The sequence below is a fragment of the Coregonus clupeaformis genome, chromosome 19 (assembly GCF_020615455.1).
Source record: "Coregonus clupeaformis isolate EN_2021a chromosome 19, ASM2061545v1, whole genome shotgun sequence".
NCBI lineage: Eukaryota > Metazoa > Chordata > Actinopteri > Salmoniformes > Salmonidae > Coregonus > Coregonus clupeaformis.
In genome coordinates, this window is record NC_059210.1 from 57612503 (window position 1) to 57640347 (window position 27845).

At 43.5% G+C, this 27845-nt stretch overlaps 1 protein-coding gene across 1 annotated transcript; it reads left to right on the forward strand.

The window, feature by feature from the left end:
- Positions 1-11472: 11472 nt before the first annotated feature.
- LOC121551623 (NLR family CARD domain-containing protein 3) lies at positions 11473-27169 on the forward strand. Its single transcript, XM_041864328.2, has 6 exons — positions 11473-11660; positions 11826-13647; positions 13869-14042; positions 24456-24629; positions 25329-25375; positions 26147-27169. Coding segments are annotated over exons 1-6 (2796 nt in total). The 5' UTR covers positions 11473-11659; the 3' UTR covers positions 26725-27169.
- Positions 27170-27845: the final 676 nt, after the last annotated feature.

A 27845-nucleotide genomic window follows, 5' to 3' on the forward strand; every position in this document is an offset into this window, starting at 1 on the left:
TTTAAACTCAGTTTTTCACAATTCCTGACATTTAATCCTAGTAAAAATTCCCTGTCTTAGGTCAGTTAGGATCACCACTATATTTTAAGAATGTGAAATGTCAGAATAATAGTAGAGAGAATGATTTATTTCAGCTTTTATTTCTTTCATCACATTCCCAGTGGGTCAGAAGTTTACATACACTCAATTAGTATTTGGTAGCATTGCCTTTAAATTGTTTTGGGTAGCCTTCCACAAGCTTCCCACAATAAGTTGGGTGAATTTTGGCCCATTCCTCCTGACAGAGCTGGTGTAACTGAGTCAGGTTTGTAGGCCTCCTTGCTCGCACACGCTTTTTCAGTTCTGCCCACAAATTTCCTATAGGATTGAGGTCAGGGCTTTGTGATGGCCACTCCAATGCCTTGACTTTGTTGTCCTTAAGCCATTTTTCCACAACTTTGGAAGAATGCTTAGGGTCATTGTCCATTTGGAAGACCCATTTGCGACCAATCTTTAACTTCCTGACTGATATCTTGAGATGTTGCTTCAATATATCCACCTAATTTTCCTTCCTCATGATGCCATCTATTTTGTGAAGTGCACCAGTTCCTCCTGCAGCAAAGCACCCCTACAGCATGATGCTGCCACCCCCTGTGCTTCACGGTTGGGATGGTGTTTTTCGGATTGCAAGCAACCCCCTTTTTCCTCCAAACATAATGATGGTCATTATGGCCAAACAGTTCTATTTTTGTTTCATCAGACCAGAGGACATTTCTCCAAAAAGTATGATCTTTGTCCCCATGTGCAGTTGCAAACTGTAGTCTGGCTTTTTTATGGCGGTTTTGGAGCAGTTGCTTCTTCCTTGCTGAGCGGCCTTTCAGGTTATGTCGATATAGGACTCTTTTTACTGTAGATATAGATACTTTTGTACCTGTTTCCTCCAGCATCTTCACAAGGTCCTTTGCTGTTGTTCTGGGATTGATTTGCACTTTTCGCAACAAAGTATGTTCATCTCTAGGAGACAGAACGCGTCTCCTTCCTGTGCGGTATGATGGCTTCGTCGTCCCATGGTTTTTATACTTGCGTACTATTGTTTGTACAGATGAACATGGTATATTCAGGCATTTGGAAATTGCTCCCAAGGATGAACCAGACTTGTAGAGGTCTACAAAAAAAATTCTGAGGTCTTGGCTATTTCTTTAGATTTTCCCATGATGTCAAGCAAAGAGGCACTGAGTTTGAAGGTAGGCATTGAAATACATCCACAGGTACACCTCCAATTGACTCAAATTATGTCAATTAGCCTATCAGAAGCTTCTAAAGCCATGACATAATTTTCTGGAATTGCTCCAGAGTCCAATGGCGGCAAGCTTTACACCACTCCAGCCGACGTTTGGCATTGAGAATGGTGATCTTAGGACCTCGGTAGTGAGTGTTGCAACAGCCTTATTCTAAATTGTTTTTTCCCTCATCAATCTACACACAATACCCCATAAAGACAGAACCAAAACAGGTTTTTAGAAATGTTTGCAAATGTATTTAAAAAAAACTGAAATATGACATTTACATAAGTATTCAGACCCTTTACTCAGTACTTTGTTGAAGCACCTTTGGCAGCGATTACAGCCTCAAGTCTTCTTGGGTATGACACTACAAGCTTGACACACCTGTATTTGGGGAGTTTCTCCCATTCTTCTCTGCAGATCCTCTCAAGCTCTGTCAAGTTGGATGGGGAGAGTTGGTACACAGCTATTTTCAGGTCTCTCCAGAGATGTTCGATTGGTGGCTGGGCCACTCAAGGACATTCAGAGATTTGTCCCGAAGCCACTCCTGCGTTGTCTTGGCTGTGTGCTCAGGGTCGTTGTGCTGTTGGAAAGTAAACCTTCGCCCCAGTCTGAGGTCCTGAGCGCTCTGGAGCAGGTTTTCATCAAGGATCTCTCTGTACTTCGCTCCGTTCATCTTTGCCTCGATCCTGACTAGTCTTCCAGTCCTTGCCGTTGAAAAACATCCCCACAGCATGATGCTGCACCACCATGCTTCACTGTAGGGATGGTGCCAGGTTTCCTCCAGAGGTGACAATCTCCCGAGTGGCGCAGTGGTCTAAGGCACTGCATCGCAGTGCTAGCTGTGCCACTATAGATCCTGGTTTGAATCCAGGCTCTGTCGTAGCCGGCCGCGACCGGGAGACCCATGGGACGGCGCACAATTGGCCCAGGGTAGGGGAGGGAATGGCCGGCAGAGATGTGGCTCAGTTGGTAGAGCATGGTGTTTGCAACGACAGGGTTGTGGGTTCGTTTCCCACGGGGGTCCAGTATGAATAATAATAAATAAAAATAATAATGTACCACTGACTGTAAGTCGCTCTGGATAAGAGCGTCTGCTAAATGACTAAAATGTAAAAAATGCTTGGCATTCAGGCCAAAGAGTTCAATCTTGGTTTCATCAGACCAGAGAATCTTGTTTTTAGGTGCATTTTGGCAAACTCCAAGTGGGCTTTCATGTGCCTTTTGCTGAGGAGTGGCTTCCATCTGGCCACTCTACCATAAAGGTCTGATTGGTGGAGTGATGGTTGTCCAGAGGAACTCTGGAGCTCTGTCAGAGTGACCATCGGGTTTTTGGTCATCTCCCTGACCAAGGCCCTTCTCCCTTGATTGCTCAGTTTGGCCACACGGCCAGCTCTAGGAAGAGTATTGGTGGTTCCAAACTTCTTCCATATTAGAATGATGGAGGTCACTGTGTTCTTGGGGACCTTCAATGCTGCAGAAATGTTTTTGTACCCTTGTGCCTCGACACAATCCTGTCTCGGAGCTCTACGGACAATTCCTTCGACCTCATGGCTTGGTTATTGCTCTGACATGCACTGTCAACTGTGGAACCTTTTATAGACAGGTGTTTGCCTTTCCAAATCATGTCCATTCAATTGAATTTACCACAGGTGGACTCCAATCAAGTTGTAGAAACATCTCAAGGATGATCAATGGAACTAGGATGCACCTGAGCTCAATTTCGAGTCTCATAGCAAAGGGTCTGAATAATTATGTAAAGAAGGTATTTCAGTTTTTTATTTGTAATACATTTGTAAAAAGTTCTAAAAACCTGTTTTCGCTTTGTCATTATGGGGTATAGTGTGTATATTGCTGAGGATTTTGTATTTTAAATCCATTTTAGAATAAGGCTGTAATGTAACAAAATGTGTAAAAAGTCAAGGGGTCTGAATACTTTCCGAAGGCACTGTATATGTGACCGACCGCCTTGATTCGGTCTTTTGTAGCAAAATTGGAAATTGTGTTTTTTTTCATTTGATAAAAGCAGGGACACAGAGCTACAAAATGGTATACCATACACTACATTTGAAGAACAATGGGAAAGTAATTTTGCTTTGAAAGTTGATAAACTTTTGAGAAAATGGCCCTTAAATGTTTTGGTACACCTACTGGAGAGCTCTTCTTCGTCTACACCCATTCAGCATTGTTCACACCCTCTTAATCCATCTGTCCTGACCTTGACTTTGGTGCAGGGCATGTGATGTCCATAGCCTCTTCGTCGCAAAACTCCCTGATTTTCTCAAAAATATAAGTTTGTCTAGCTGTGTCCAGTCCTAGTGGTGCTTGTCCAGGCAGACCATCTATGGGAGGAAGGATGTCAGCGTTGCGCAGCAGCTGAAACCTGGTCCCAACTGAGTCTGAACGCTCCTTGGTGACAATACCAGGCTCCAGAGCATCGAAGCTGTAAAACAGGAAATAACAAAATAAATTGAGAAGACATTACAACCTTGCATAACATCAATTCACCTTCCAAGTTTAGATAAGACAAATAACCTCATACAATGCAATGAAAATGATATTCACCTGAAGTGCTGCTTGATTTGTGGCAGCGGCCTGAACTACGGAGTCAGGTGCTGTTGCCAGCCATATCTTTCCACCAGCACCGTACCATCTTCCAGTCCAACCAGCTGTGGGATGTTGACCCTTGTCACAGTGCTGTCCTGCACAACACCAGCAATCTCGGACAAAGTGTTCACTCTGGTGTTTCTGAAGTGCTGCTTGATGAGGCCGAAGCACCAGTCGGGGTTAAACTTGGTGTGGCCTGTGATCAGGAAGTGAAGGTCCAGACTGTGGTGGAGCTTGTGCATGGTCCGCCAGGCACGATCTTGTTCTTGTTTTTGCCACTGCAGTTTTCACAATTCAGCTCCACACGTTTCCCCAACCCCGTAGTTGGTGGAGAAATTGTGCATGTAGTTGATGACTGCGCTGCTGCCTTTGCTGGATGACATGCCTTCATCAATCAAGTAGTTGACTTGTTGTGGTATTCCTTCACAGCAGACTCCAAACAAGACACACTTGCATGGAATGAAAAAGTAGATGGGACCTGGCTGCATAGAGTCATAAGGATAGTGCACCTGCAAACAACAACAAAATAACATTAAGATAAATTAAAATGAATTGTCTCACCCAGTCTGTCTTTACACAGCTCAGTGAAAGGTGTTCACCTGCTTCCCATATATATATAGACAGTACCAGTCCAAAGTTTGGACACCTACTCATTCAAGGGTTTTTCTTCATTTTTACTATTTTTTACATTGTAGAATAATAGTGAAGAAATCAAAACTATGAAATAACACATATGGAATCACGTAGTCACCATAAAAGTGTTTAAAAAGATCAAACTATATTTTAGATTCTTCAAAGTAGCCACCCTTTTCCTTGATGACAGCTTTACACACTCTTGGCATTCTCTCAATCGGCTTCACCTGGAATGCATTTTCCAACAGTCTTGAAGGAGTTCCCACATATGCTGAGCACTTGTTGGCTGGTTTTCCTTCACTCTGCAGTCCAACTCATCCCAAACCATCTCAATTGGGTTGAGGTCGGGTGATTGTGGAGGCCAGGTCATCTGATGCAGTACTCCCATCACTCTCTTTCTTGGTAAAATAGCCCTTACACAGCCTGGAGGTGGGTCGGGTCATTGTCCTGTTAAAAAACAAATGATAGTCCCACTAAGCGCAAACCAGATGGGATGGCGTATCGCTGCAGAATGCTGTGGTAGCCATGCTGGTTAAGTGTGCCTTGAATTCTAAATAAATCACAGACAGTGTCACCAGCAAAGCACCCCCACACCATCACACCTCCTCCTCCATGATTCACGGTGGGAACCACACATGCAGAGATAATCCGTTCACCTACTCTGAGTCTCACAAAGACACGGCGGTTGGAACCAAAAATCTCACATTTTGACTCATGAGACCAAAGGACAGATTTCCACCGGTCTAATGTCCATTGCTCGTGTTTCTTGGCCCAAGCAAGTCTTATTGGTGTCCTTTTGTAGTGGTTTATTTGCAGCAATTCAACCATGAAGGCCTGATTCTTGCAGTCTCCTCTGAACAGTTGATGTTGAGATGTATCTGTTACTTGAACTCTGTGAAGCATTTATTTGGGCTGCAATTTCTGAGGTGCAGTTAACTCTAATGAACTTATCCTCTGCAGCAGAGGTAACTCTGGGTCTTCCTTTCCTGTGGCGGTCCTCATGAAAGCCAGTTTAATCATAGCGCTTGATGGTTTTTGCCACTGCACTTGAAGAAACGTTCAAAGTTCTTGAAATTTTCCGGATCGACTGACCTTTATATCTTAAAGTAATGATGGACTGTCGTTTCTCTTTGCTTATTTGAGCTGTTCTTGCCATAATATGGACTTGGTCTTTTACCAAATAGGGCTATCTTCTGTATACCACCCCTACTTTGTCACAACACAACTGATTGGCACAAACACATTAAGAAGGAAAGAAATTCCACAAATTAACTTTTAACAAGGCACACCTGTTAATTGAAATGCATTCCAGGTGACTATCTCATGAAGCTGGTTGAGAGAATGCCAAGAGTGTTTAAAGCTGTCATCAAGGCAAAGGGTGGCTAAAATATATTTGATTTGTTTAACACTTTTTGGGTTACTACATGATTCCATATGTGTTATTTCATAGTTTTGATGTCTTCACTATTATTAAAATAGTAAAAATTAAGAAAAACTCTTGAATGAGTAGGTGTCCAAACTTTTGACTGGTACTGTATGTATCTATCTATCTCCTTAATCAGTATAAAGGAGGAAATGTTGCTTACTTGTTGAGCAAAATCAAAGCTGTAATGCATCCTTATGTCTTTGCTTTCTGGTTCAGTAGGGCCTCCCAGAGAAAACTGCAGGTCTTGACAGGTGGTCTTGCAGTCAGCAACCATCTTCTGGTAGACAGACAATCACTCTGAACAAGCAGGAGATGCTGCTCCTGCTTCTTCAGTTTGGCTGACTTAACAGCTTCTGGCAGATTGGCAGATCTGAAGACCTGATAGTTATTCCTCTGGCGCTGCCAGCACAGGTCTGTCCGTGGCTTAGTGCTTGAGATATGGGGCAGCAATTTTCTCCACAGATTCCTGAAGGAAGACAGCCCGACTACATGTACCTCTGGAAAATACAGAAATAATGTGAGATCAATAAAATTAGTGCCAATCATGTTGGAGGTAAATTAAACAATCAAAACATGTTATTTATGTTTTACATGCTAAGTGTTGTCATTGATTCCTTGTAGAGACACCACACTGCTGCTTTTGTCACCTGAGATGGCAGCAGCTTTCCATCAAAGTGTTTGTGTCCTGGGTGGCGTCCTGGTAATACTATTGCATTATCCTCTGCGTAGTTGTTGATGAAGTTAACCACTCACTGCAAGTCCTCATGCTTCAGGTGTAACCTGCTTGGGCCAGCTCTCTTTTTGATGGGAGGCATTAGACCATTCTCCTTGTATGACTGGTGGAGGAGAGTCAGGCGTGTTCTACTGATGCTGAAAGACAAATTCCAGATACAAATATTGTAGCAATATTATACAATAGATTGCCGTAATCACCGTCAGACACACCTGGCTAACCTGATGTGTCATGTAATCATCTGGCAAAGTGGAGTCTTTGTTTAGACATGTAGCTAGCTAGATAGTTTAAGAATGGACCATAATCCCAATCCATAGAGTACTAGCAATACAAAAACCGATTGTCATAGCTAGCTAAAGTTAACCAAATAGGTTCAATGTTAGCTAGTTAACATTAGGCTATAACTAGCAATGCAAATGGCTTTCTGAGATAATATTACTACACAGGTCATACACGTAATGTTAGCTAGCGAGCCAGTCATCTAACATTAGCTAGCTAGCTAACAGTAAGCTTTAACTTGCAATGAAAACAACTTTCTGACAAAATTAGGAACATATAATATCTGAAACTGTAGCTAGACTCTTACCCCTATACATGGATGAACACTTCACGGCAGACTGCAACCCCTTTCATTAAATAAGACGTCCTGTGTTGTTTCCGTTTTGTTTGTACAGCTTGCTTGACCCATTGTGTCAAGTCACTCTAATTCACACTGACCGTGTGCAATGCCATAAAAATCATCAGATCTTTCTCCCTCTCTGTCACGGATGCCACGGTTGCCTTAAAAAAAAATCTGCAGTAGAAAGGATTATCTACACATAACGAGCAGCTCATTTTATAGATAGAAGATGCTACACGGCAGACCAATCTGAAACTCATCTCTCGGCATGTCCAGCCCATTCATTATCAGCCAATCATGGCTAGCGGGAAGGTTCCTGTCTTTTTCTGTGGCTAAACCAACTAGGCTCGTGATTGAACAACTTTATTCGTATTTACAGATGGCATACACGTTTGTTATTAAGGCACATGAACGTTCAAATGTTCCAGAAGGTATTTCTGCCCAAAAACAGCATTTTGAAATATATATATACGTTAAAATGCCTCTCCTGTGAAGTCGTGACCTGCAACATATGCCTAGTTTCCTGAAACGAGTCATATATAGCCTTGTTATTGTTATTTTATTGTGTTACTATTTCCTTGTATTTATTAGCACATTTTTTGTACTTTTTTGTAAATATTCTTTACATCCCATGTGTAAAATTGCAGGAAATTAACTCTAAAACTTTTTTATCTTCGCTGTCAAGATGGGAGGCGCTAAAATGTTTTGCTCGCAAGGTGTGAGGATGGATGTGGGTAAGCAGACCCACGAGCCACTGCGGCCCTCCATGATGAGTTCAGAGTGTTTGTGGCCCCCACCCCCATCAAAGTTGCCCATCCCTGGTATACACATTTTACAGAAAAACAGCGTCCCTTGCCGAACTGTATTCCAGCCAATAAATCCTGGCCGTACCACTTCCATGAGAAACACTGCGATTTTCAATTGATCACTGTAGTGGGGAACCTTCACATTTTTGGTCTGGTGATGACATGCTCATCATGACGGGGCGGGGCTGGGCAATGGTGAGCTAGCTGAGCTGTGGAAGTTGAAGCAGTATCCATGCTAGCCTCCACATGGGCTGACAAACGACTCTGAAAGATTGGGCTTGGACAATGGAGGTAGTGGAGCAGGTGTTGTGTCTTTACTCTCCATCTGTGGCTTTTTGAAAAAGATACATGAGTGAACTTTATTTTGCCATAACTTGTGACTAGCTAGCTAGCTAGCACTAGTTTCACATTAACAAATAATTGCAGAGTGTCAAAACAATTTGCCCACAGTTAGCTAGCTAGTAGGTACGTGTGTGGTGGCTTGGGTAGTGGTACCTCATTGCTGGAACCTCCTAATGCATTTCAAATTAATTTATTTCCATCACCCTTCCCAAAGAACCCTTGAGGAACCCTCTTCTCTAATGTGGACATTATATACTTTTGAAGATATCTACAACTGTCACGCCCTGGCTCTGGGGACTCTTATATGTTGAGCCAGGGTGTTAGAGTATATGTGGAGTTTCTATGTGTTATTTTCTATGTTGTGTTCTAGTTCGTGTTTTCTATGTTGGCCAGGGTGGTTCCCAATCAGGGCAGCTGATTCTCGTTGTCTCTGATTGGGAACCATACTTAGGCAGCCTGTTGTGCACTTGTCATTTGTGGGATCTTGTTCCGTTTAGGTTTGTGTTGTATGACCGAGGACTTCACGTTTCGTTTTGTTGTTTTGTTGTATTGTGCAAAGTACGCATTAAAATATGTACGCATATCACGCTGCGCCTTGGTCCGTTGCTTATAACGACCGTGACAGAAGATCCCACCATAACAGGACCAAGCAGCGTGGCCAGGAGCAGACAGCCTGGACTTGGGAGGAGATCTTGGACGGGCAGGGATCCTGGACTTGGGAGGAAATCCAGGCCGGAATGGATAGCCGTCCGTGGGAGGAGACGGTGGAGGCGCGCCATAGAGAGGAGCAGCGGCGCCAACCGGGCCGTCGTCGGACAAGCGAGAGGCAACCCCAATAATTTTTTTGGGGGGGCACACGGCATGGACGACGGGGCTGCTGGAGGCAGCTACAGGCTGGTTTGTGGATTAGGAGAGGAGGCCACCGGGTTTGGGGGGCTGGAAGGGAGGTTGGCGGAGCCTAGAGGCAGAGCAGAGCCAACTCCCCGTACTCAGGCTAGGCAGCGTGAGACTGGGCAGGTTCCGAGGTATGCGGAGCTGCGTACTGTGCCACGAGTGGTCCGGCACAGTCCTGTACGTCCTGTGCTAGCACCACGCACGTGTCGTGCTAAGGTGGGCATGCAGCCAGGACGGAGTGTGCCGGCTCAACGCTCGTGGCCTCCAGTACCCTTCCTCGGTCCCGGATATCCTGCGCCAGTGCCACGTGCTGTAGTGCCAGTACGAGTACACAGCCCTGTACGTCCTGTGCTGATGCCTCACACAGAGTGTGTAAAAATAGGCATTCAGCCAGGACGGGTTGTGTCAGCTCTTCACTCCAGACCTCCAGTCCGTCTCCACAGCCCGGTCCGGCCTGTTCCTGCCCCTCGCACCAAGCCTGTGGTGCGCGTCGCCAGCCCGGCCCGGCCTGTTCCTGCTCCCCGCACCAAGCCTGTGGTGCGCGTCGCCAGCCCGGCCCGGCCTGTTCCTGCTCCCCGCACCAAGCCTGTGGTGCGCGTCGCCAGCCCGGCCCGGCCTGTTCCTGCCCCTCGCACCAAGCATGTGGTGCGCGTCGCCAGCCCGGCCCGGCCTGTTCCTGCACCTCGCACCAAGCCTGTGGTGCGCGTCGCCAGCCCGGCCCGGCCTGTTCCTGCTCCCCGCACCAAGCCTGTGGTGTGCGTCGCCAGCCCGGCCTGGCCTGTTCCTGCCCCTCGCACCAAGCCTGTGGTGCGCGTCGCCAGCCCGGCCCGGCCTGTTCCTGCTCCCCGCACCAAGCCTGTGGTGCGCGTCGCCAGCCCGTCCCGGCCTGTTCCTGCTCCCCGCACCAAGCCTGTGGTGCGCGTCGTCAGCCCGGTCCGGCCTGTTCCTGCTCCCCGCACCAAGCCAGTGGTGCGCGTCGTCAGCCCGGTCCGGCCTGTTCCTGCTCCCCGCACCAAGCCAGTGGTGCGCGTCGTCAGCCCGGTCCGGCCCGTTCCTGCTCCCCGCACCAAGCCACAGCCCGTGCCTGTTTCACCGGTGCCTGGTCAGGTACCGGTCAGCTGCTCCACACCGGAGCCTAAGCAATCCGCTCCACCGATGTCCAGTCCAGCTCCAGCCAGCTGGGCCAGACCAGACCAGGGGCGCTACGGGGGGGTAGTTAGAGGGTGGTGGTCACGCCCGGAGCCGGATCCGCCTCCGAGGCGGAATGCCCACCCGGCCCCTCCCCTGTTGGGTTTAGTTGGCGCGGTCGCAGTCCGCGCCTTTGGGGGGGGGGTACTGTCACACCCTGGCTCTGGGGACTCTTATATGTTGAGCCAGGGTGTTAGTTTATATGTGTTTATATGTGTTCGTGTTTTCTATGTTGGCCAGGGTGGTTCCCAATCAGAGGCAGCTGATTCTCGTTGTCTCTGATTGGGAACCATACTTAGGCAGCCTGTTGTGCACTTGTCATTTGTGGGATCTTGTTCCGTTTAGGTTTGTGTTGTATGACCGAGGACTTCACGTTTCGTTTTGTTGTTTTGTTGTATTGTGCAAAGTACGCATTAAAATATGTACGCATATCACGCTGCGCCTTGGTCCGTTGCTTATAACGACCGTGACAACAACCTTCTGAGTTCATATTGTTGAGTAATTGCACTGTGGACATGTTATTCATTCCAGAGGCTACTACCACACTCAGAGAGCAGAGTATTCGTTCCCAGCTGTCTATCTATGAAGAGTGACTTCTCCATGGATCGTCCTGTCAATTCCAGTGGTTTTGTAATGTGTCATTTGTTGTAACTAAGTCTATTAGAGCAATTACTGCACCCTCTTTTATCTCTGTAGTAGATGGTTTACTCTGTTAGAGGATCAGTATTAACATCTACAAGTCTCTCTCTCCCTCCTTTATCTCTGTAGTAGATGGTCTACTCTGTTAGATGATCAGTATTAACATCTACAAGTCTCTCTCTCTAATTTACCTCTGTAGTGGATGGTTTACTCTGTTAGAGGATCAGTATTAACATCTACAAGTCTCTCGCTCTCTCTCTCCTTTATCTCTGTAGTGGATGGTCTACTCTGCCAGAGGATCAGTCCAGGTGTGCAGTGTGTCAGCAGGTGCTGAGGGATCCAGTCTCTATCACCTGTGGACACAGGTTCTGCAGACAGTGCATCACCAGATACTGGGAGAAACCTGCTCCTTCAGGAGACTATGACTGTCCTCAGTGTAGAAAGAGATCCAGAACACATCCTGTTCTACAGCACCTGAGTGAACCCAATGATGCAAGAGGCTCTGAAATCAGTAAGACTACTTGTACACGTGTGCTAAGTCAATACCTCAATATGATTTAAAGTAGTTAACTACAATAAGATGAGATAGTATAAGTTACTGTAGTTGTGGAAGGCCCACTTTTCATCCTGTCAATGAATGTGTCTGATAGACATCCTTTTGACTCTTCCCTTGTAGTGGATGACAGCCTGCAGAGAGCTATAGTAAACCATAAAGACAGCCTGAAAAGGAGGTATGAATGTGTGATAGAAGGCATTAAAAAAGCAGGAAATCAAACTCCCCTCAATAGGATTTACACAGAGCTCTACATCACAGAAGGAAAGAGCGAAGGGGTTAACAATGAACATGAGGTTTGGCAGCTAGAGACAGCACCCAGGACACCAACCTCACATGACACAGCAATCCACTGCAATGACATCTTTAAACCCTTACCTGGCCAAGAGAGAAGCATCAGAACTGTGCTGACGAAGGGCATCGCTGGCATCGGAAAAACAGTCTCTGTCCAGAAGTTCATCCTTGACTGGGCTGAAGGGAAGGCAAACCAAGATGTGGAAATCATATTTGTGCTTCCTTTCCGGGAGCTGAACTTGATCAAAGATCTCCAGTACAGTCTTCTCAGACTTTTAATTGACTTCCACACGAAACTAAACATAGGCAATGCAAAGAAACTCACTGCCTGTAAAGCTATGTTCATCTTTGATGGTTTGGATGAAAGCAGACTTCCATTGGATTTCCAGTGCAACAAAATGGTGTCTGATGTCACACAGACATCATCTGTAGATGTTCTGCTGACAAACCTCATCAAGGGGAATCTGCTTCCCTCTGCTCTCCTTTGGATAACCTCCCGACCAGCAGCAACTAATCAGATCCCCCTTCAGTGTGTTGACCAGGTGACAGAGGTACGAGGGTTCAATGACCCACAGAAGGAGGACTACTTCAGGAAGAGATTCAGTGATGAGGACCTGGCCAGCAAAATCATCTCACACATAAAGACATCAAGGAGCCTCCACATCATGTGCCACATGCCAGTTTTCTGTTGGATTTCTGCAATAGTCCTTGAACACATGTTGAGCACAGACAAGAGGAGAGAGATGCCCACGACTCTGACTGAGATGTTCACACACTTCGTGCTCATTCAGACCAACCTGAAGAACCAGAAGTATCATGGAAGAGATGAGATGGATCAAGAGGAGCTCATGGAGTCGCATAAGGAAGTTCTTCTGAAGCTGGGGAAGCTGGCATTTGAAAATCTGGAGAAGGGTAATCTCATGTTCTATGAAGAAGACCTGAGAGAGTACGGCATTGATGTCAAAGAAGCGTCAGTGTACTCAGGAGTGTGCACACAAATCTTTAAAGAAGAGTCTGTGTTACTTCAGAGAGAGTCTGTGTTTTTTCAGAGAGTGGTGTACTGCTTTGTGCATCTGAGCATTCAGGAGTTTCTCTCAGCTGTCTACATGTACCATTGTTACACAACCAAGAACATGGATGCACTGAAGCCCTTCCTCAAGAGAAAGTCTAGAGCTGCGTCTGAAGAGCTAACCTTGCATGAGCTGCTGAAGAGTACCGTGGATAAAGCCTTAGAGAGCAAGAACGGACACCTGGACCTCTTTGTCCGCTTCCTTCATGGCATGTCACTGGAGTCCAATCAGAAACTCCTACGAGGTCTGGTGACACAGACAGAAAGCAGTCCAGAGAGCATCCAGAAAACAATCCGATCCCTTAAGGTGATGCAGAGGAAGAACATCTCCCCTGAGAGGTGGATCAATCTCTTCCACTGTCTGATAGAGATGAAAGACCATTCAGTACAGGAGGAAATCCAAGAGTACTTGAGGTCAGAGAAAAGATCTGTAAACCTCACACTTGCTCAGTGTTCAGCGCTGGCCTACATGCTGCAGATATCAGAGGAGGTTCTGGATGTGTTTGACCTGAAAGAATACAAGACAACACAGGAGGGTCGTAGGAGACTGCTCCCAGCTGTGAGGTGCCGCAGAAAGGCTCTGTAAGTACTCCAACTTTACTGTATGTAGGAACAGCAGTATTTTCATTAGCTGACTAAAGTTGTATCATCTGAAACTCTTGAACATATTGTAATACAAACTGATCAGAAAGTAATGCACTGCGTACATATTAGTCGGGCAGGGGTAACAGTGTAAGCAGGGGAAGCTAAGCGTAACGTTATAATACAACCTGTCTCTCAAGGTATTTACTCTGTGTTGACAGACTCACTGGCTGTAAACTCACAGACACATCCTGTGAAGTGTTGGCCTCAGTTCTCAGCTCAAACTCCTCATATCTGAGAGAGCTGGATCTGAGTAACAATGACCTGAAGGATTCAGGAGTGAAGCTTCTCTATGCTGGACTGGGAAATCCCCACTGTAAACTGGAGACTCTGAGGTCAGTATTCCTGTAGTTGATGAGAAAATCCATGTGTTTCCAATAAGAGTGTGGGACCTTAATTGAGTGTCTTTTATTTTGATAGCGGGTGCTGTGGTTCTGGGTTGAAACAGCATGGGTTGCTGGGATAGCTCTTCGGTTTAGAGTTTGTTACCATTGCAGTAGGGAATAATATTTTCTTTAGAATCTAGCAGACCAATTTTCTTTCCCTAGAAAATTGCACCTTGTGGTATAACTTTTCATTTACCAAATAAAAAACTGAAGTTATTTTAGTTTCCATCAAATGTTTTATTCTGTCGATGGTTTTGCCACAAAGTCTAGCGATAACATAACATTTTCCCACTGGTCTTGGCACATGCACTCTAGCCAACAGCTCACAGATACAGTGCAGAGGGTTCATGATGAGATTAGAGCAATATCATTTATATTTGTCAATTGGCAGCCAAGCATCGATCATTGTGTCATCAGTTTAAGTGTTAGGATTTTTATATATAAATATATTAACATCAAGCTCATCACTGTGCACTTTCACAAACCTGTGAAGTTATTCATAATTTATTTAATCTGTAGCCTAATAAACTGCATGATTTTCCAAGTCCTAGTGGGATTTCATGTGGCTGTAGTTTATTTTCGACCTCATGGTTATTCTAGCCAGGGGCGCAACTATGGTTTTAGAAGTGGGGGGGGACATAATAATACACTGCTCAAAAAAATTAAGGGAACACTTAAACAACACAATGTAACTCCAAGTCAATCACACTTCTGTGAAATCAAACTGTCCACTTAGGAAGCAACACTGATTGACAATACATTTCACATGCTGTTGTGCAAATGGAATAGACAACAGGTGGAAATTATAGGCAATTAGCAAGACACCCCCAATAAAGGACTGGTTTTGCAGGTGGTGACCACAGACCACTTCTCAGTTCCTATGCTTCCTGGCTGATGTTTTGGTCACTTTTGAATGCTGGTGGTGCTTTCACTCTAGTGGTAGCATGAGACGGAGTCTACAACCCACACAAGTGGCTCAGGTAGTGCAGCTCATCCAGGATGGCACATCAATGCGAGCTGTGGCAAGAAGGTTTGCTGTGTCTGTCAGCGTAGTGTCCAGAGCATGGAGGCGCTACCAGGAGACAGGCCAGTACATCAGGAGACGTGGAGGAGGCCGTAGGAGGGCAACAACCCAGCAGCAGGACTGCTACCTCCGCCTTTGTGCAAGGAGGAGCAGGAGGAGCACTGCCAGAGCCCTGCAAAATGACCTCCAGCAGGCCACAAATGTGCATGTGTCTGCTCAAACGGTCAGAAACAGACTCCATGAGGGTGGTATGAGGGCCCGACGTCCACAGGTGGGGGGTTGTGCTTACAGCCCAACACCGTGCAGGACGTTTGGCATTTGCCAGAGAACACCAAGATTGGCAAATTCGCCACTGGCGCCCTGTGCTCTTCACAGATGAAAGCAGGTTCACACTGAGCACATGTGACAGACGTGACAGAGTCTGGAGACGCCGTGGAGAACGTTCTGCTGCCTGCAACATCCTCCAGCATGACCGGTTTGGCGGTGGGTCAGTCATGGTGTGGGGTGGCATTTCTTTGGGGGGCCGCACAGCCCTCCATGTGCTCGCCAGAGGTAGCCTGACTGCCATTAGGTACCGAGATGAGATCCTCAGACCCCTTGTGAGACCATATGCTGGTGCGGTTGGCCCTGTGTTCCTCCTAATGCAAGACAATGCTAGACCTCATGTGGCTGGAGTGTGTCAGCAGTTCCTGCAAGAGGAAGCCATTGATGCTATGGACTGGCCCGCCCGTTCCCCAGACCTGAATCCAATTGAGCACATCTGGGACATCATGTCTCGCTCCATCCACCAACGCCACGTTGCACCACAGACTGTCCAGGAGTTGGCGGATGCTTTAGTCCAGGTCTGGGTGGAGATCCCTCAGGAGACCATCCGCCACCTCATCAGGAGCATGCCCAGGCGTTGTAGGGAGGTCATACAGGCACGTGGAGGCCACACACACTACTGAGCCTCATTTTGACTTGTTTTAAGGACATTACATCAAAGTTGGATCAGCCTGTAGTGTGGTTTTCCACTTTAATTTTGAGGGTGACTCCAAATCCAGACCTCCATGGGTTGATAAATTTGATTTCCATTGATAATTTTTGTGTGATTTTGTTGTCAGCACATTCAACTATGTAAAGAAAAAAGTATTTCATAAGATTATTTCATTCATTCAGATCTAGGATGTGTTGTTTAAGTGTTCCCTTTATTTTTTTGAGCAGTGTATATATATATTTTTTTATCTGGTCGGATAAACACTCCAAACAGCCTACCCGACCACTCGGAGGCGTCTGCATGGTAGTTTTATATCATGTTCCAATGCTAAAACTGGGGGGGACAAAAATGCAATTTCAGAATGTGTTGTGCCCCTGATTCTAGAAACAATTGCACATCAAAGCGTTTCCACTGAAAGCCATTTGAACGTAAACTTTTAAAACAAATACAAATGCATTTTTTGGCAGAAATGCATTCGGGAACATATGATCTTTCATGTGCCTTAATAACAAACGTGTATGCCATCTGTAAATACTAATATAATTGTTAAATTCTGAGTGGCGCAGTGGTCTAAGGCAATGCATCGCAGTGCTAACTGTGCCACTAGAGATCCTGGTTCGAATCCAGGCTCTGTCGCAGCCGGCCGCGACCGGGAGACTCATGGGCGGCGCACAATTGGCCCAGCGTTGTGTAGGGGAGGGAATGGCCGGCAGGGATGTAGCTCATTTGATAGAGCATGGTGTTTGCAACGCCAGGGTTGTGGCTTCGATTCCCACGGGGGGCCAGTATAAAAAATATATATGTATTCACTAACTGTAAGTCGCTCTGGATAAGAGCGTCTGCTAAATGACTAAAATGTAAATGTTAAATTACAAGCCTAGTTGGTTTAGCCATGGAAAAAGACAGCAACCTTCCCCCTAGCCATGATTGGCTGAGATAATGAGTGGGCTGGACATGCCGAGAGATGAGTTCGGATTGGTCTGCCATGTAGCACGCTTCTGTCTATAATATGAGCTGGTCAGTATGTGTAGGTAATCGGCTTTTTTGAAATATATCACGTAGTAGAACTGCATAAGTGTTGCTCTCCACTTTCTGGGGGACCGAGTTTTCAAATCAGTGGAATTAGAGTATGATAGCCAAGGAGACAGAGAATATTCTGGCGTTTGATTGCAAATATGCAGACGGAGTCGAAAAGAGAACACACAGAAGGCTATTGTATAAAACACCTGTCTCTGGATTACATCTTAAAACTAAGGGAAACCATGGCATCTGTGACAGAGAGGGAGAAGCGTCCATCCATGTATAAGGGTAAGATAGTCTAGCTAGCTACATTTTCAGATATTACATGTTTCTAATTTTGTCAGAAAGTTGTTTTCATTTCAAGTGAAAGTGTTCTGTTAGCTAATTAGCAAACATTAGCTGGCTGGCTAGCTAACGTTACGTGTATGATCTGTGTAGTAATAATATTGGTATCTCAGAGCCATTTGCATTGCTAGTTATAGCCTAATGTTAGCTAGCTACCATTGAACCTGGTTGGTTAGCTACCTGCAGATTCATGCAGGGTAGTAAAGTTATGAGTTGGGATTATGGTTCATTGTTTAGCTAGCTAGCTACATGTCTAAACAAAAGACTCCACTATGCAAGTAACTATTTCAAAATAATGTTTATGATGTCACTGCGACAACTATCGATATGTACACTACCAGTCAAAAGTTTGACCTACTCATTCAAGGGTTTTTCTTTATTTATGACTATTTTCTACATTGTAGAATAATAGTGAACACATCAAAACTATGAAATAACACATATGGAATCATGTAGTAACCAAAAAAGTGTTAAACAACAAAATATATTTTATATTTGAGATTATTCAAATAGCCACCCTTTGCCTTGATGACAGCTTTGCACACTCCTGACATTCTCTCAACCAGCTTCATGAGGTAGTCACCTGGAATGCATTTCAATTAACAGGTGTGCCTTCTTAAACGTTCATTTGTGGAATTTCTTCCCTTCTTAATGCGTTTGAGGGGGGGTATACAGAAGATAGCCCTATTTGGTAAAAGACCAAGTCCATATTATGGCAAGAACAGCTCAAATAAGCAAAGAGAAATGACAGTCCATCATTACTTTAAGACATGAAGGTCAGTCAATACGGAAAATGTCAAGAACTTTGAAAGTTTCTTCAAGGCAGTCGCAAAAACCATCAAGCGCTATGAAGAAACTGACTCTCATGAGGACCACCACAGGAATGGAAGACCCAGAGTTACCTCTGCTGCAGAGGATAAGTTCATTAGAGTTACCAGCCTCAGAAATTGCATCCCAAAAAAATGCTTCACTGAGTTTAAGTAACAGACACATCTCAACATCAACTGTTCAGAGGAGACTGTGTGAATCAGGCCTTCATGGTCGAATTGCTGCCAAGAAACCACTACTAAAGGACACCAAGAAAAAGAAGAGACTTCCTTGGGCCAAGAAACACGAGCAATGGACATTAGACCGGTGGAAATCTGTCCTTTGGTCTGAATTCCAAATTGGAGATTTTTGGTTCCAACCACTGTGTCTTTGTGAGACGCGGTGTGGGTGAATGGATGATCTCCGCATGTGTATTTCTCACCGTGAAGCATGGAGGAGGAAGTGTTATGGTGTGGGGGTGCTTTGCTGGTGACACTGTCTGTGATTTATTTAGAATTCAAGGCACACTTAACCAGCATGCTACCACAGCATAATGCAGCGATACGCCATCCCATCTGGTTTGGGCTTAGTGGGACAATCATTTGTTTTTCAACAGGACAATGACCCAACACACCTCCAGGCTGGAAGGAGAGTGATGGAGTGCTGCATCAGATGACCTGGCCTCCACAATCCCCCGACCTCAACCCAATTGAGATGGTTTGGGATGAGTCAGACCGCAGAGTGAAGGAAAAGCAGCCAACAAGTGCTCAGTATATGTGGGAACTCCTTCAAGACTGTTGGTAAAGCATTCTAGGTGAAGCTGATTGAGACAATGCCAAGAGTGTGCAAAGCTGTTATCAAGGCAAATGGTGGCTATTTGAAGAATCTGAAATATAAAATCTATTTAGATTTGTTTAACACTTTTTTGGTTACTACATGATTCCATATGTGTTATTTCATAGTTTTCATGTCTTCACTATTATTCTACAATGTAGAAAATAGTAAAAATAAAGAAAAACCTTTGAATGAGTAGGTGTTCTAAAACTTTTGACTGGTAGTGTACTGGTAAATTCGCTCCTTCTATCTACTCCGATTTCAGAGCACTCTCGTCTGAGTGTGCCAGAGCGCAGAATAAATGACGAATTTACGAATGCTCAACACCTGTTGAATATGGGCGGTGTCAGTAAACTTTGGCAAAAAAGCGTAATTAAATTGTTGCCAGCAGCACAGTTGCAGTTAACAACGCATGAAAACAGCCTAACCAGCTCTGCTAGGGCGAGTAAAATGAACTGTTCTCTCATTTGTGTCTGGAAGTAGCTAGCAAGCTAGCCAACGTTAGCCAGTTAGCTTTCGTGCTTTTCTGCTGTTGTTTGGTCAGAACACTCGGATCAACCCTACTTTTCGTCCAGGGCGTCCAGTGTGCGCTCTGATCGCTCCGAGAGCAAAACGCTCTGAATTTACGAATGCCCGGAGCACGCTCTGGTACTCCAGATTAAATTTACGAACACACCCGTAGTATAAACCAGCCATAGTGTGAAATCTTTGGTTGTTTAGTACATAGCCTCACACTTGAATCCTTAAAGAGATGGGTGTGGCTAAAGCTTAAAAGGGTGTGAACGATGCTGAATGGGTGTAGACAAAGAAAAGCTCTCCAGTAGGTACCAAAACATTGAAGGTCCATTTTCTCAAAAGTGAGGTTACAAGTTTATCAACTTTCAAAACAGAATTACTTTCCAATTGTTCCTCAACTGTAGTGTGTGATATACCATGTTCTTGCTCTGAGTCTCTACTTTTATCCAATGTAAAAAACAGCACTTCAAATTTTGCTACATAAGACCGAATCGAGCCGGTCGGTCACATTTGGTTGACTGTGGAATTTAACGTGAAATGAATAACAAATGTCACCATGTCTTTGGATTTAGGTGAAATGTTGGGTTCAAAAATACAAAATGCCCTTACTTTGATGACTTTTTGCGAATGTCACCCCTTTGAATCAATCAGTTTTTGCCCGGCGTGGCATGACTGTTTTATCAGAAATGTACTTTACTTGAATAAAAATAGTTGGATGGAAACAAGGTTATTGGCTGACTAGATTTTCTATCAGCTGAAAACTCTTGAAGAAATTTTAATACGAACCGATTAGAAAATGCATTGAGCCATGTATGCACTTTAGTTGTGTCTGGGTAATAGTGTAAGCTAAGCATTATAAAGCATGTAAATGCGGTTTACGCATCTTTTTCATTTTGTGTGAGCATGTATGCATCTTTTGTCTGAAAATGCATTGAAGTATATGGGGAGCTTTACTTTATTTTCTGTTAACAGCAATCAGCATTTACCCAACACCCACCATTTTTTTTACCACTACATCACGGATTACAATACAACCTGTCTCTCATGGTATTTACTCTGTGTTGACAGACTCACTGGCTGTAAACTCACAGACACATCCTGTGAAGTGTTGGCCTCAGCTCTCAGTTCAAACTCCTCACATCTGAGAGAGCTGGATCTGAGTAACAATGACCTGAAGGATTCAGGAGTGAAGGTGCTCTCTGCTGGACTGGGGAATCCACAATGTCAACTGGAGACTCTGAGGTCAGTGTTCCTGTGTTTTGTCATTAAGGGATAACTATTCACCAGATCTGAGTGTTAACAAACTCAGCATTATACTCAATACAATGTAAATCTGACACCTCAGTATATGTAGACTTTGCTTAAACTCTACAGTTTTAAATGTCCAATGCAGCCATTTTTATCTCAATATCAAATCATCTCCGGTTAAGTACCTTACAGTGATTGTTTTCAATTAAAATTGTAAAAAGAAACAAAAAAATGGCTTTAGTATAGAATTATCTAATTTGTAAAAAATAAATATGTAGCGTACAATATACTCTATATATACAAAAGTATGTGGACACCCCTTCAAATTAGTGGATTTGGCTATTTAAGCCACACCTGTTGCTGACAGGTGTATTAAATCGAGCACACAGCCAATCTCCACAGACAAACATTGGCAGTAGAATGGCCTTACTGAATAGCTCAGTGACTTTCAACGTGGCACCGTCATAGGATGCCAAAAAGTCAGTTCATCAAATTTCGGCCCTGCTAGAGCTGCCCCGGTCAACTGTAAGTGCTGTTATTGTGAAGTGGAAACGTCTAGAAGTAACGACGACTCAACCGCGAAGTGGTAGGCCAAACAAGCTCACAGAACGGGACTGACGAATGCTGAAGCGCGTAACGTGTAAAAATGGTCTGTCCTCAGTTGCAACACTCACTACCGAGTTCCAAACTGCCTCTGTAAGGAACGTCAGCACAAGAACTGTCCGTCGGGAGCTTCATGAATTGGGTTTCCATGGCCGAGTAGCCTAAGATCACCATGCGCAATGCCAAGTGTCGGCTGGAGTGGTGTAAAGCTTGCCACCATTGGACTCTGGAGCAGTGGAAACTCGTTCTCTGGAGTGATGAATCACGCTTCATCATCTGGCAGTCTGACTGACGAATCTGGGTTTGGCGTAAGTCAGGAGAACGCTACCAGCCTGAATGCACAGTGCCAACTGTAAAGTTTGGTGGAGGAGGAATAATGGTCTGGGGCTGTTTTCATGGTTCAGGCCCCTTAGTTCCAGTGAAGGGAAATATTAATGCTGATGCATACAACGACATTTTAGACGATTCTGTGCTTCCAACTTTGTGGCAACAGTTTGGGGAAGGCCCTTTCCTGTTTCAATATGACAATGCCCCCGTGTACAAAGCGAGGTCAAAACAGAAATGGTTTGTCAAGATCGGTGTGGAAGAACTTGACTGACCTGCACAGAACCCTGACATCAACCCCATCGAATACCTTTAGGAGGAATTGGAACGCAGACTGCGAGCCATGCCTAACTGCCCAACATCAGTGCCCGACCTCACTAATGCTCTTGTGGCTGAATGGAAAGATCCCCACAGCATTGTTCCAACATCTAGTGGAAAGCCTTCCCAGAAGAGTAGAGGCTGTTATAGGAGCAAAGGGGGGCCCACTCCATATTAATGCCCATGATTTTGGAATTAGATGTTCGATGAGCAGGTGTCCACATATTTTTGGTCATGTGTAGTGTAGCTCAGTATTTGTATTATTTATTTTATAGTATTTTTTGCTCATCTTTATCAATAATTCAGGACCCCACTGAATATAAATATATACAGCTGCCACTCTCTCTTTTCACCGCCAAAGAATTGCGGTGTGATTTTGAAATCATGTTAAACTCTCTGCAGGTTGTCACTCTGTGAAGTCACAGAGGAAGGCTGTGCTTCTCTTGGCTCAGCTCTGAGGTCAAACCCCTCACACCTGAGAGAGCTGGATCTGAGTAACAATGACCTGAAGGATTCAGGAGTGAAGCTGCTCTCTGCTGGACTGGGGAATCCCCACTGTAAACTGGAGACTCTGAGGTCAGTATTTCTGTAGTTGGTCAACAAGTGATAACTTTTCACCAGATCTACATGTTAACAAAGGGCCAAAATACACAATACAATGCCAATCTGATACCTCACCATCTGACCTACATACATTATGCAGTATAGTATATGGAGCCATACATTATGCAGTATAGTATATAGAGACATACATTATATAGTATATGAAGCCATACATTATACAGTATAGTATATAGAGCCATACATTATATAGTATATGAAGCCATACATTATACAGTATAGTATATGGAGCCATACATTATGCAGTTTAGTATATAGAGCCATACATTATACATTACATTTACATTTTAGTCATTTAGCAGACGCTCTTATCCAGAGCGACTTACAGTTAGTGAATACATATTTTTTTATACTGGCCCCCCGTGGGAATCGAACCCACAACCCTGGCGTTGCAAACGCCATGCTCTACCAACTGAGCTACATCCCTGCCGGCCATTCCCTCCCCTACCCTGGACGACGCTAGGCCAATTGTGCGCCGCCCATGAGTCTCCCGGTCACGGCCGGCTGCGACAGAGCCTGGATTCGAACCAGGATCTCTAGTGGCACAGTTAGCACTGCGATGCAGTGCCTTAGACCACTGCGCCACTCAGGAGACTGCACATTACACAGTATAGTATATAGAGCCATACATTATATAGTATATGAAGCCATACATTATGCTGTATAGTATATGGAGCCATACATTATACAGTATAGTATATAGAGCCATACATTATACATTATACAGTATAGTATATGGAGCCATACATTACGCATTATAGTATATGAAGCCATACATTTTCCTGTATAGTATATGGAGCCTTACATTATCAGTATAGTATATGGAGTCATAAATTATGCAGTATAGTATATGGAGCCATACATTATACATTATACAGTATAGTATATGAAGCCATACATTATACGGTATAGTATATGGAGCCATACATTATACAGTATAGTATATGGAGCCATACATTACGCATTATAGTATATGAAGCCATACATTTTCCTGTATAGTATATGGAGCCTTACATTATCAGTATAGTATATGGAGTCATACATTATGCAGTATAGTATATGGAGCCATACATTATACATTATACAGTATAGTATATGAAGCCATACATTATACGTTATAGTATATGGAGCCATACATTATACAGTATAGTATATGGAGCCATACATTATACAGTATAGTATATGGAGCTATACATTACATAGTATATGGAGCCATACATTATATAGTATATGGAGCCATACATTATACAGTATAGTATATGGAGCCATACATTATATAGTATATGAAGCCATACATTATACAGTATAGTATATGAAGCCATACATTATATAGTATATGAAGCCATACACTATACAGTATAGTATATGGAGCCATACATTACATAGTATATGGAGCCATACATTATATAGTATATGGAGCCATACATTATACAGTATAGTATATGGAGCCATACATTACATAGTATATGGAGCCATACATTATACGGTATAGTATATGGAGCCATACATTATACAGTATAGTATATGGAGCCATATATTATATAGTATATGAAGCCATTTACTTTTTGAAAATGTGTAAAATGTTCTCAATCTCTACATAAGATATTGTAAAGATAAATCAGTTTATGGATGGATTTGGCAGGGGACAGAACTATTTCTGAAAGTTGCAAAATATACAGTATACAGCTGCCACTCTTTCTTTTCAAAATTATTTTTCTCTTTGCAGGCTGTCAGGCTGTCTAGTCACAGAGGAAGGCTGTGCTTCTCTGGTGTCAGCTCTGAGGTCAAACCCCTCACACCTGAGAGAGCTGGACCTGAGCTACAATCACCCAGGAGTCTCAGGAGTCAGAATGCTCTCTGCTGGACTGGAGGATCCACTCTGCAGACTGGAGAAACTCAAGTATGTACATGTGTCAATCTGTTGATGAGTGACATACTGTAAGACATTTTTCTGCGTTTGGGTTAGTTATGATAATTTATACTTATCAGGTTAGTTATGATAATTTATGGTTATCAGGTTAGTTATGATAATTGATAGTTATCAGGTTAGTTATGATAATTGATAGTTGTCAGGCTAGTTATGATAATTGATAGTTATCAGGTTAGTTATGATACTTGATAGTTATCATGTTAGTTATGATAACGATAGTTATCAGGTTAGGTATGATGATTGATAGTTATCAGGTTAGGTATGATAATTGATAGTTATCAGGGCAGTTATGATAATTGGTAGTTATCAGATTAGTTATGATAATTGATAGTTATCAAGTTAGTTATCATAATTGATAGTTAACAAGTTAGTTATCATAATTGATAGTTATCAGGTTAGTTATGATAACTGATAGATATCAGGTTAGTTATGATAACTGATAGTTATCAGGTTAGTTATGATAACTGATAGTTATCAGGTTAGGTATGTTAATTTAAATTGACTGTAAACCAGACACACCATTGACTGTGTGTGTGTGTGTGTGTGTGTGTGTGTGTGTGTGTGTGTGTGAGAGAGAGAGAGAGAGAGAGAGAGAGAGAGAGAGAGAGAGAGAGAGAGAGAGAGAACCAGTGTGTACATTTACTGTCTGTTCTCCTGCTCCTCTTACAGCGTTAAACCTGGAGGAGTGAACACAATCAAACCATGGCTTAGAGAATGTGAGTTTTGACTACTGTTCAGAATTAGCCTGTTATTACTCAGTCTAAATTCAAGTTGACTCAAAGAAGAGCTTGCTTGATAAGTGAGCTATCTATGTGTGGTTACACTAATAGGACTTCACTCTGTGGTTATATTTTGCTGTGTGTGTTTTATATTACCATTCAGTAGAATATATGATCATTCAGCAAGTCTTATATAACCTTTCCTTGGTCCTTTAATGCCTACAAACATTAACATTCTGATGTGGCCCTTTAATAACTAGAAACATTAACATTCTGATGTGGCCCTTTAATACCTAGAAACATTAACATTCTGATGTGGTCCTTTAATACCTAGAAACATTAACATTCTGATGTGGTCCTTTAATAACTAGAAACATTAACATTCTGATGTGGTCCTTTAATAACTAGAAACATTAAATGTAATGTAAATGGTCCTTTAATAACTAGAAACATTAACATTCTGATGTGGTCCTTTAATAACTAGAAACATTAACATTCTGATGTGGTCCTTTAATAACTAGAAACATTAACATTCTGATGTGGTCCTTTAATAACTAGAAACATTAACATTCTGATGTGGTCCTTTAATAACTAGAAACATTAACATTCTGATGTGGTCCTTTAATAACTAGAAACATTAACATTCTGATGTGGTCCTTTAATAACTAGAAACATTAACATTCTGATGTGGTCATTTAATAACTAGAAACATTAACATTCTGATGTGATATGAAGATGATTTGTAATATACCTGGTCTTCCCCATCAGATGCCTGTGATCTCACAATGGACCCAAACACAGTAAACAGATACCTCTCTCTGTCTGAGGAGAACAGAAAGGTGACATGTAGGAGAGAGAAGCAGCCGTATCCTGATCACACAGAGAGATTTGAGGACTGTAAACAGGTGCTGTGTAGAGAGGGTCTGACTGGGCGCTGTTACTGGGAGGTAGAGTGGAGTGGAATAGGGGCTTACATAGGAGTGACATATACAGGAATCAGCAGGAGAGGAAGGAGTAATGACTTTGTGATTGGATACAATGACAAGTCCTGGACTCTGGACTGCTCTGATAACAGTTACATGGTTTGGCACAATGGTAATCCCACTCCCATAGACGTCTCCTCCTCCAGCTCCCACAGAGTAGGAGTGTATCTGGACTGGCCAGCCGGCACTCTGTCCTTCTACAGAGTCTCCTCTGACACACTGACCCACCTGTACACATTCCACACCACATTCACTGAGCCCCTCTATCCAGGGTTCAGGCTTTGGTTTGACAGCTCAGTGTCCCTGTGTCAGGTGGTCTCTGTGTCAAACACACTGGAGCAACAATCTAGAATAGCTCTCTAGTGTGTAAACATATGATTGTAAATATTCATGAATACACACCATTGAAGTTGACAGTCATTGTCAACTAGAGTCATTCATTAATAGAATGAATCACCACACTGTGTTGTAAAAACTGTTTTCATTTACAAATCATTGATCTGGTTGTTATTGGGCTTCTTGGTGTTTGTAAATATTGTTGTCTGTAGAATGTTTATTTGTCAAATTCTTGACACAACCATCTTGTTTCTGTATGAACTCAATTCCACTGAATGAAATGTACATGTGTCAGATTTGATGCCTATAATTTAATGCCTATAACATGCCATGTAAAGTGTTACCATGCGATTTCTGTGAAAAAAGCTTGAAATGATGGGAGGTCAAAGATCATGAGTATTTTATGTCTGTGTTTCTCTCAGTCTCTGTCTGTCTCTAACCCTAGTTGTCAGTAAAGAAAACTGTTATCTGATGTCTGTGTCTCTCTCAGTCTCTGTCTGTCTCTAACCCCAGTTGTCAGTAAAGAAAACGTTTAGCTCCACCGTTAATGGTTCATCCTCATGGTGTGGAGAAAGCATACCTGAAACTGAAAGTATATTTGTTCTTTTCCAGACAGGATGCATTTTGAGAGGACAGAGCAGGATATCCTATAAACTCTTAACTGGAGAGATGACAGAGCAGGATATCCTATAAACTCTAAACTGGAGAGAGGACAGAGCAGGATATCCTATAAACTCTAAACTGGAGAGAGGACAGAGCAGGATATCCTATAAACTCTCAACTGGAGAGAGGACAGAGAAGGATTTTCTATAAACTCTAAACTGGAGAGAGGACAGAGCAGGATATCCTATAAACTCGAAACTGGAGAGAGGACAGAGCAGGATATCCTATAAACTCTAAACTGGAGAGAGGACAGAGCAGGATATCCTATAAACTCTTAACTGGAGAGATGACAGAGCAGGATATCATATAAACTCTAAACTGGAGAGAGGACAGAGTAGGATATCCTATCAACTCTAAACTGGAGAGAGGACAGAGCAGGATATTCTATCAACTCTAAACTGGAGAGAGGACAGAGCAGGATATCCTATAAACTCTCAACTGGAGAGAGGACAGAGCAGGATATCCTATAAACTCTCAACTGGAGA